Source organism: Alexandromys fortis, unplaced genomic scaffold (genome assembly GCF_014885135.2).
Source record: "Alexandromys fortis isolate MF-2015 unplaced genomic scaffold, M_Fortis_MF-2015_v1.1 scaffold_43, whole genome shotgun sequence".
Lineage (NCBI taxonomy): Eukaryota > Metazoa > Chordata > Mammalia > Rodentia > Cricetidae > Alexandromys > Alexandromys fortis.
Window position 1 is genome coordinate 6019028 of NW_026067928.1, and position 10296 is coordinate 6029323.

The 10296-nt window shown below is 45.7% G+C and overlaps 1 protein-coding gene and 1 long non-coding RNA gene across 4 annotated transcripts in view; both read left to right on the forward strand.

Annotated features, from left to right (window-relative positions):
- LOC126503159 (uncharacterized) overlaps positions 1 to 10296 on the forward strand; it is a 1076305-nt gene that overhangs the window by 796008 nt on the left and 270001 nt on the right. The gene's annotated exons all lie outside the window — the stretch shown is intronic.
- Cln5 (CLN5 intracellular trafficking protein) lies at positions 93 to 7284 on the forward strand. 2 transcript variants are annotated; one of them, XM_050144711.1, is made up of 4 exons: positions 93 to 260; positions 1850 to 2015; positions 3358 to 3583; positions 5498 to 7284. In XM_050144711.1, exons 1-4 carry the CDS (start codon positions 145 to 147, stop codon positions 6004 to 6006), a joined length of 1017 nt encoding a protein of 338 aa, XP_050000668.1. In that variant the 5' UTR covers positions 93 to 144; the 3' UTR covers positions 6007 to 7284. The 2 variants fall into 2 exon arrangements, with proteins under 2 accessions (XP_050000668.1, XP_050000669.1); XM_050144712.1 differs by lacking the exon at positions 93 to 260 and adding an exon at positions 1036 to 1070.

A 10296-nucleotide genomic window follows, 5' to 3' on the forward strand; every position in this document is an offset into this window, starting at 1 on the left:
CAGGCCGGGCCAGAAGAGGCGTCACGCGCTCTGAGGTCACGCGCCCGCCCGGGGCAGCGCGCGCGCCCGTCTGTTCTGTCGCGGTGGCGCGCACGCTAGACCGACGCGGGCCCGGGAACCACGGGGGATCTCGGGGGGCCGTGCATGGCGCGCGCAGGGCGACGCGGAGCGGACTGGCGCTGGGCGCTGGCGCTGCTCGGGCTGGCGGCGACTCTGGGCGCGTCCCCGACTTCGGGGCACCGCTGGCCGGTGCCCTACAAGTGAGTGAGGCGGAAGGGGACTTGGCCGGGACTTGGAGGGTGCAGAGCGACCCCGGGACGTGCTTGGGCGACATCGGGGACGCAATTCCTAGCTAGTTGGAAGCCGAGGGGTCCTCACCGATTCTGGGCAGTCCCGAGTTCTGGGAAGAATGGACAATGACATTACTACGCTGAGAGACTTTTCGGTACAACCGACTGACTCGGAGAGCAGGTTAAAACACGGTTGGCAAACTAAATTTATTTCCTGCTTTATTACCAGCCGTTTTTGCATAACATTTGCAGAATTTACAGGGAGGTCGCTTGTTCAGGTGTGCCCCGGGTTTCCCAATCTTACTGCTCTAAATTCCAGACTTGGGGAAACTTCCTCCCTGGGACAAACAGGATCACCTCGTCGGTCCACTTCTACCTGGAGGTGCAGACTCTGGACCTGAGAAGCTGATTGGAGTGTTTGACCTAGCTGAGTTTCGACAGCCCGTGGGAGGGGACTTGGTAGGGGAGAGAGAGTATGGACATCAAGAAGTGGAAGGAAGGAACCGCAGCTTCTGAAAACAAATGTTTTGCCTAAAAATGAGCACAGTGAAGGAAGTTCCTGGTTCTGCGTCCGTCCGCAGATCGGATCTGATGGACCAGCTCCTCCTCTCCTCGGTGTGGTCTTAGGAAAATTACTCCGTATCTTCATGCTCACGTGCCCTGAACCGAAAAGAGGAAATGATAGCAGCGCTATCATTGGCAGGATCATCTCCAGTGAAAACCAACTGTTGCCAGACTTAAATATCTGTGTGTTCTGCTCATGAACTGGTTTTACTTGATGTATGTAAAGAAAAAGTTTAGGTCTGAAATTGGTTTTTATGAAAACATTCACAAGAAATAAAAACTAAATATCCAAGAAAACAAGGAAGAGGCTGTAAATCTGAAAGTATTTTATTTCACACCAGGAGGAGGCTGACTGATTTTTGCTTCCAAGCCCCAGCACTGAGCTTGGTGTGGAAGGGAACTGGGTTGTAATTTTTATTCCCCTTCTTCTCCGTGTAGTCCTGTAAATGGCAGTTCCTCGGGAAATGTTAGTTGAATGATTAGTTTTAAATGCCAAATCTGCTTTATGATTTGATATTTAACACATCATTGGGAGTGTGTATATGAAAACAAGTAAAATGCACATTTATATTTAGTTTATATGACCTAAGCTTTAAATATTTTCCCTAAAAAATATTGAAGACAAGAGGAGATGGCTCAGTGCCCACAGCATAATCCCCAGGCCATGAGCTTGGATTCTCTGAACTCAAACCAGCATGAACTGAAACCAGCATGGCAGTGCATACCTGTAACCCTAACCTGTGGAGGGAGAGGCAGAGGCAGGCAGATTCTTGAAGCTCATTGGCTACCCAGTCTAGTGTAATCAAGGTGTAACGTCAAGGAAAGACACCTGGACACGTGCACATACTACATGTAACACGCCCGCAACACACACACACACACACACACACACACACACACACACACACACACACAGAGCGCTGAAGCAAGCCTGAAAGGAAACTTGGGATTCTGATGTGTTTAAGATCTAATGTGAAGGTTCTCTTCCTCACTAGACGTTTCGCTTTCCGTCCGAAGCCAGACCCCTACTGTCAAGCTAAGTACACCTTCTGTCCTACCGGCTCAGCCATCCCACTTATGAAGGACAATGACATCATTGAAGTCTTAAGACTACAAACCCCTGTTTGGGAATTTAAATATGGAGACCTCCTGGGACACTTTGTAAGAATGCATCTTGATCTTGTAACTTTGCTTAAGTAATTTAGTTATTATTTAACTTAAATGATTAATCATATTTATTGATATACTTTGTATCTATAGTTTGTGTGTGTGTGTGTGTGTGTACTATTCACAAGCATGAAGTGGCTGAAGGAGCATGTTGGATGTCACTCGTCATATTACTTCCTTGAGACAGGGTCTCTCACTGAACCTGTAGCTTGAATTTTCGTCTAAACTGCCTGGCCATTGAGCCTGTCTCCTCCCCTCAAGGAAACAGACACAAGTGGAGATTCCTGGGTGCTAGGGATTTGAACTTGGGTCTAGCAAGCACTTACCTATTCAGCCATCTCTCCCTCCCATGACAGACTTCTTAGCACCTTTCAGTCGGTAGTCAGAGTCACCATTGCATCTGCATGGTGCTGCACACCTGTAATCCCAGCACGTGGAAGGTCCAAGCAAGAGAACCACTATTTCAGAGTCAGTCGGGGCTACACAATAAGACTGTCTCAAAAACAAAGCAGAAGTTCCAGCGAGTAACCGGTGTCTTGGCCTTAACATGTTTTGTTATGAAGGATCTTGTAATGGACCCCAGGCCTTAGCACAACTCCATGTTAGAGGCACCAAGACACCATTCTGACCTAAGAGCCTAGCGTGTAGACCCCAACACCTGCCCAAAAGAGAACAAAGACCCAGTCTATCATAGTCCATAGTTCTGGGTCAGTCCCTAAATGTACAGACCTTGCTTTTTGACTTACATAGCTCCGTTTATTGCTCACTGTTCTTGCTAAGTCTGTTAACCAGGATATGTTTTTGTTCATAAAAAGCCAAGATTGGTCAGGCTCATGACTACACAACTTGGGCAAGTTCCCTATGTAGCCTTTGGGTCTGCGAACAATGACTTTGTTTCTATTGGCTTTAAGAATACATGTGTTCTCAGGAGGAGTCGCATGGCAACAAAGTAAGCTTCCCTACTCCCCAGCTCCTGGGAATGAGAGAAGGGCAAGGCAGCAGGAATCAGGTCTCTAAGCTCTGCTGTGAGCCCTGTCCCAGCTGACAATCACCCTGGGAGGTAGGCGCACACTTTCCGGGAATATTCATGATGGCGTTTCTTGCTTACTGTAAGCTGTGGAGAACATCCCCAGGTCTTCAGATAGCTCACACCCTTACTAAAACGAGCCCTAGTTGCCGAAACCAGTGGTTTGAGGGGCTGCGGTGTCGCCGCAAGGATGGTGACAGAAGTTGTTCTCCCTGGTGTGCATTTTCTGTGTGTCAGCCTCTCCTAGTAGGCGTCCTGAGCCCGTGGTTACTCCAAAGACGCGTTTACACCTGCGTTATCTCCACACAGAAAATTATGCACGATGCTATTGGATTCAGGAACGCAATGACGGGCAAGAACTACACCATGGAGTGGTATGAGCTTTTTCAGCTTGGCAACTGTACGTTTCCTCACCTTCGGCCTGGAATGGATGCTCCGTTCTGGTGTAACCAAGGAGCAGCCTGCTTTTTTGAAGGAATTGATGACAGACACTGGAAGGAGAACGGGACATTAGCTCTAGTCGCGACCATATCCGGTAAGTTCCAGAAATGGAGTACAGGTGGACGATCGCATTGGGTATGCAAGCGGGAGATTTCGTACACTGAGATTTCACGCTCGGCCTCATGGTGGTCATTTGTAGTCTGTGCTTCTGGTGCCACCCACCGTGAAGCACATGGGTCCGGATGCAGAGCTTCGCTAGAAGATGCATGGCTCGTCTGCTCTGTCCATGAGAGACATAAGGAAACAAATGATCCGTATAGCTAAATTGAAGTCCACAGAAACAACAGTCAGGGAATCCATAAAATGCCCCATTAGGAAGTCCTCTTAACTGTAAAAAAACTGAAAAAAAATAAAGGCTATAAATTATTTGTACATGGGGAAACATTAAGGGCTTGCTTCCTCTGGGTCTGGCCTTGTTCTGAATGCTATACTTAGAGCATGTCACTTAACAGCGTCACAGATTCCTGAGAGAATCATTACTGTTTCCTCCCTTGTGCAGATGGGGAACCTGAGGTAAGATTAAAGTTACCCAGGTGTAGCGGGACTCTAGCTCTGACAGGAACAGGAAAGCCCTCCAGGTCATTCTCTTAAGCATTTTGGTACACTGCCTCCCTGATATATATGTTTGTGATACGCCTCCTGTCCTCTTGAGTGATGTCTGAGTGCTCATCTGGAAAGCTGATGACACCATTGTAGTTTTGTGTTCGCTGTTGCGTTCTGCACCGTTGGTTCCTTTAACGCAGGAACTTTTTTTGTCAGGAGCTACGCCTGTGACCTTGCCTCACATTGACCTTACTGGCCCATTGCCTCCTGTGGAGAATTCAGGGTCTGCTTGCCCCACTTGTAAGCTTACTATGTGCACGGTGTTGCCCACAAAATCAGGGTGCTGAAATGAGAGCATTATTTGGGATGCTAATTATCCCACAAGCCCCAGGACTTGAGGAACCAATCAGTGTCTGTTTGTTAGTTTCTACACAACAATTTAAGGTGCGCTAACACATAATTCAGTGGCAGAGGGTAAGACCTCACCCTTGGGTTTTACAGGTAAGGAAGTGTTAACAGGTGAGTTCAGTCAGTGACTTGACTGACACTTTCAGTCACAGAGCTGGATGGAACAGGCCACGCCTACAGTTGAGGTCTTTTAAGTGTAACCCACAGTCTTCTAACACAATCACTGCTTTTCTAGTCTTTCCTTCTACTTTCTAATTCACCTGACGAAGGCCCATCTCTTGCAGCAGTAGATGAGTGGTTTCTGTCTTACATCCCAAGCTAATTCACACCTTCCTTCCTCCTCACATAACCTGAGAATCATAAGTAGTGATTGCTCTTCTGTAAAATGCTTCCATCTGCTAGAATTTGAAGCTTGTAAATTCAGTTTTGCCTATGAGTAATCCTGTCTCATGACTTTCTCTGGATGTTATGACATAGTGTTTGCAAAGCCTGCTTTACCACGTTCCTAAGGACCATGCTTCCAACTCTAAAGCAGACATTAAGCCTAGGCAGGAGCTGCACCTCAGCCGCCAGGCCTACTAAGCGTCCCACACTTCTGCCAGTTTATGTTTGCCCTTCTCTCTTGTTGTTACAGTGTCTTTGTCTTTTGCCTTTCCTGCTTCAGTTCTTGCTTCCCTTTTCTCGTTTGCTTCTGAACCCAAGACTTGCCAAAAAGAGAAAGATAGCTACTGCCAGTGTGTATTCATACTCTTGACAATCGCTTTCACCATAGCTTTAATAACTGCAGAATTTTAAGAGTTCCCTTTATATCTTATCCCCATTGTATCTTGTATTTGCAACTCAAAGGCCTTGAAGGCTAGAAGAGGTGTAGTTACGCCTGCATTCCTGCTGTGGGATACAGGTTTTGAAGTCTAAGTATTTCTTATTCATTTATCCTGGTCTTTATCGGGTCTCAGCACATTTTGTAAGCAGTTTATTTTGTTTCCTTTTCCACCAGGAAACACATTTAACAAGCTGGCGGAGTGGGTGAAGCAGGACAATGACACGGGGATCTATTATGAAACATGGACGGTCCGGGCCAGCCCCGGAAAAGGGGCTGAGACATGGTTTGAATCGTATGACTGTTCAAAATTTGTGTTAAGGACATACGAGAAACTGGCTGAATTCGGAGCAGAATTCAAGAAGATAGAAACAAACTATACAAGAATATTTCTTTACAGCGGAGAACCTGCTTACCTGGGAAACGAAACTTCTATTTTTGGGCCAAAAGGAAACAAGACTCTTGCTTCTGTCATAAAAAAATTTTATAACCTCTTCAAACCACACTTGTCAACAAGAGAATTTCTGTTGAATCTCTTGAAAATTTTTGATACAGTGATTATGCACAGAGAGTTCTATCTGTTTTATAACTTTGAATATTGGTTCTTACCAATGAAATTCCCCTTCATCAAAATAACATACGAGGAAATCCCTCTGCCTAGCAGACGCCCACTTCCTGACCTGTGAGGCTTGCAGTCCGTGGCTCTCTCCAGCCACCTACACCCATTTCAGGGGTGTCTTTACTTTTGTGTCTTCATTGTCTTCTCCTCAGGGCAGGAAGGTGAAGTGCTCACAGTTGGAGGTGCAGTGTACTGACAGTTCAAGACTCTTGGAAAGAAGTGGAAGCCATAATTGTACAGGCCAAAGTGAATGTGTTAAGATCTCGATATTATTGGGAATTGGTTGATACCAGCTGTGGAGTTCACTGATCCAATGCTGACATTTTTCTGTTACAGCAGTGTTGTTTCTTAGTCCAAGGGCTTTCTGATCATCTAAAGAATAGCTATTGTTACAGCTATTGCAACTCTGGGGTCCAGGTCTGTCTGCTTTCTAGTCACATAACCTCGAAGACCGGTTTGGACCCATTGCTGGAGCAGTGCCTCTGGACACAGGAAATACAGTGTGTTGAAGAGCAGATTTTCTGGCCAGCATTTGAGAATGGCTAGCAACTAACTGGCTGTTGTGACAGAAGCAACTTAACATCTCCAGATTTGTGTCCTTGCCTCAAATGATTTAGCAGCTGGGAATAGGAAGATTGCAGACACCCATGTTGGCATAGGAAGGGCACACTGAATGCATACATGGTCTCAGAGGACTGTTGGGATTGAAAGAACACAAGCTGTCAGTTCCTGGGACTCTGAGCTGACAGACAATAGTGTCTGCTTCAGCAGTTTTCCAGTACAGGCCATGGAAGTATCTGGCTGCAGACGTGGCTGGGCAAAATGTACTTCTGACTTCTTGTGTGAGCCCTCTGGTTCTTCACCCATTAGCAAGGCTAGCACAGTGAAGAGGGTACGCTTTCTTGGAAAGGATGGGATTTTGTCGAGGACCTTTAATTCATTATGCTTGTACTACGGGCATTAGACAAGCTCTCAAGGTCCCGTGTTTATCAGTTGAACCCACCTTTTTTCTTTTGTTCTTCTCTCCTACTCATAAAACCACACTAGCACAATAATGGAAAGAGTCTGTATTATGCAAATGTGCCAGTTATTCAATTCACCTACTGTCTGAGTGCTTCTTGAGAGCTCAGTACACTATCGTGAGCTGTCACAGAAAGCCTCATCATACAGATCTGGCCCAGATGCGTTAAGTCAGGGCTTAGCGAGGTCAAGTGAACCTGGAACTGTGTTTTCTCTCGGGTTAAATGAATGGATGCACGGACACTTTTCAGCAGTGTATCTGTGCACTAGGGTTACCAGGCTGTCCTTCCTGTTCAGTCTAATAAAAACAAAAGACAAAAACCAAGGCTTGGACTTTGTATCTTTGACCCTGTTTGTCTAGGAATTTGCTCTTTATTGTTTACAAGTATAACCCTCAGAAAGCCAAGGTGATTCCAGATAACTGGAATCACGATTGGATGTCTATCACAAAGAGGGAACCGTTTCCCACTGCCACCAGTTATCTTCTCCTCGTTACCATGCCTAAACCAAACCAAAATGTGGCCTCTTGACCTGATCATCTTCAGAATGTGGTGTAAGAGAGAACCTATTCACATTACCACTATCTAGTGGCCAGACTCAGGCAACACTAACTTACACCACATTAAGTTATCTGGAAAAGTTGGGATTTCCCAGCAGTTCAGAGGTGATAAGCAAAGGGTTTTGTACCAAGCACGTCCTTTTAAATCAGACTTTGGTTTGTAGCACAGCGGGCAGGGAACATACACATCGAACGTGACTTCTCAAATGAGGTTCTACTGTGTTAAAAAGCATGCCGGGTCTTTGACTGTGGAGCTTGTAAATGAAGAAAGCCTGTGAAAGGCGTAATTCCCGTGGTCTCCCAAGAGCTTGTCAAGCTGTGAAACGTATTTGTAAGGTGGAGGACAACTTCGAGGCAGAGATGATTCAGAAAATTCTTGGAAATAGTAGTTGAGAAACCAAAATATGGAGACAATGGGGTGTCTCTGATTCTGAAGGCGGCTTTCTGTACTGCTTTAGGGTGAGCTTCAAAACTGCAGGTGTCTGAAGCTGGTGGCCACAGGAAACGTCTGAGCCAGTGGCCTCTGAGTTCTTGGGTGCAAATCCAAAGAATGCAGTTCATAGGCAACAAGAGGATGGGTTCAGAAAACAGTTTTGTTACTGATTCACAGGTGGGAGCTTAAAGAGAGGCAGAGCCGTGTAGCCACGCACTCTGGGAAATGGGAGAGCTGGAGCTGCTGCTCATCTAGGAGCTTTTTATTGAATTCGCAGCAGAAATGAGCACGAGGAGGGGATGGACTAGACAGATGGCCCCATCATCAGAAGGTCCAGGCTGCTGGGCATAGACTCCAGACAGGCACGCCCACCAGGGAGAGAGACAGCCTCCCTTCTGGTGTCTGGCTTTGGCAAGGACACAGCTGTGCAGAGGGCCAAGGACAGTTTCAGATTTTAAGCCAAGGAAAATATTTCCTTCGGGGGGGGGGGGGGTCTCCTACCCTAAACTGCCTGGCCAGTTTCACTCTCCTGCTCTCATCAAAGAAACAGGTCTACGAATTAAATTCTGTGGCCATTTGGTGTATGATGTGCTTCTATTTCTGTCAGTTCCAGTTACAAATGTGTAGTATTTCTTTTTAGAAAATCTTTGTGTTAAAGCTGAATATTAGGGATTCAGAGTAAATTTATCTAGCCCATTATAAGGTAAATATCTATTACTGCAGATAGAAGAAAACAGCTAAAAGGTGCAATAACTATCAGCACTCAGAAGTACTCAATAACGGTTCCTTAGAAGAATCGGAAGGAAAAAAAATGACAAGTCTCTAATACCTGGGTCAAAGTGCTGAGACTTCAGTGTAGTGCTCAGCCCTCAGCAGGACATCTGTCGTTCCTTCCAAGGGTAAGCCAGCGTCATGGACGAGGTGGCAGAAACAACTCACTAGCTAGAGGATGGCAAGGGCTATGAAATGCTGCCACCTGGGGAGACCATGGCTCCTGCATCCAGGAACTCACAGCACCTGTGTTTATCTGCTGATGGGGCGGTAAACACTCCACCAGAATGGGGAATGCGGCTCAGGAGGCCACAGCCCTCTCTAATAAACTGTTTGCTGGGGAAGAGGAGTCATTTTTTTCCAGCGGTATTGCCACTAATCAGCTGCCCATGCTTCAGCAGTCTCCCACCCTGCTCAGGCAAGCTTCTCCAGTTAAACTCAGTGAGTCCCAAGAAAAAAGAAAAAGGCATTAAAGTAGAAGAAAAACTTGCTGGGGGAAAAGGGGGTTCAGCAAGAGTGGAAGACAGAGTAACGGAGAGTGGAAATGCAGATACATTATATACGTACATTCTTTAAGAATAAAGATACACCGAGTTTCTGTAAGGTGAACCTAGGCTCTCTCACACACGAGGGAAGTGTTCTACCACTGGGCTCATCTCCACAGCCTCCTTTATCTGTGAGATGAGGTTGCCAGGCTGGCCTTTCACTGGCAGCCTGAGTGGGCCTTGAACTGCAATCCTCCTGGCGTAGCCTTCTAAATAACTTAAAGGTCTGTTGCACTGCACCCAGCCAGCTTTTTAAACAAACACACCAGGTAGCTTCATGCTCTTCCAAGTGCCTTCAAGAGTTTCTTCCTTTTTGAAACAATTTAAGTATTTACACTGTGTGTGTGCGCGCGGGGGAGGGGGGGCAATTATTAATTCCAAGAGTCAGCTTTTGGCCTCTGAAAATGCTTTCTCTTCTTAAAGGAGTTTTGGCCAGCAGACTGGTGGACTTTTCTTACTTCTTGTTAATATTAAAACTGGCCTCAAATATAAACAAGTTTTGCACAAATAGGTTTATTAACTTACTGTTATCAAGGCCTATTTTTAAATACTTGAGTAGCCTACATTACCACACCAAATTGGACCTGTTTTCTGAAACCTATTTAAGATAGTAGATTAAAATAATATTTATGGCTAAAAAGCTATTCTTACTTATATAGATTTCCAATATGGCTGGCTAGCTTAAAGTAAACTCTTTTAAAAAACTTTTAAAAGTATTCATCCTTATGTTTTAATGAATGTGGGTGTCTGGGAGTGTGGACAGGAAGTGAGTGCAGGTGCCCATGGAGGTCAGAGGAACTGGAGTTGGACAGCTATGGCAAGATGTGGGTGCTGAGAACTGCCAAGAGGATTCACCACCTTTCAGCAATCTCTTGAACTCACAATTCTAAGTACAGCTTCATTCTGAATAGATGAAGAACCTAGTCCTTATGTTTGATCACTTTCATGGTAAACGTCATAGTTATTAGAGCATAAGAACAAATTCAGTGTGCCTTAATTTTGTATCTTCAAACAAGCCAGTCTACTACT

Bases quoted from the DNA above. Each gene is read 5' to 3' on its own strand.
- Cln5 (XM_050144711.1), top strand. From the start codon at position 145: ATGGCGCGCGCAGGGCGACGCGGAGCGGACTGGCGCTGGGCGCTGGCG. The intron at 261-1,849 runs GTGAGTGAGGCG...CTTCCTCACTAG, and splicing joins CGCTGGCCGGTGCCCTACAA to ACGTTTCGCTTTCCGTCCGA. The intron at 3,584-5,497 runs GTAAGTTCCAGA...CTTTTCCACCAG, and splicing joins TCTAGTCGCGACCATATCCG to GAAACACATTTAACAAGCTG.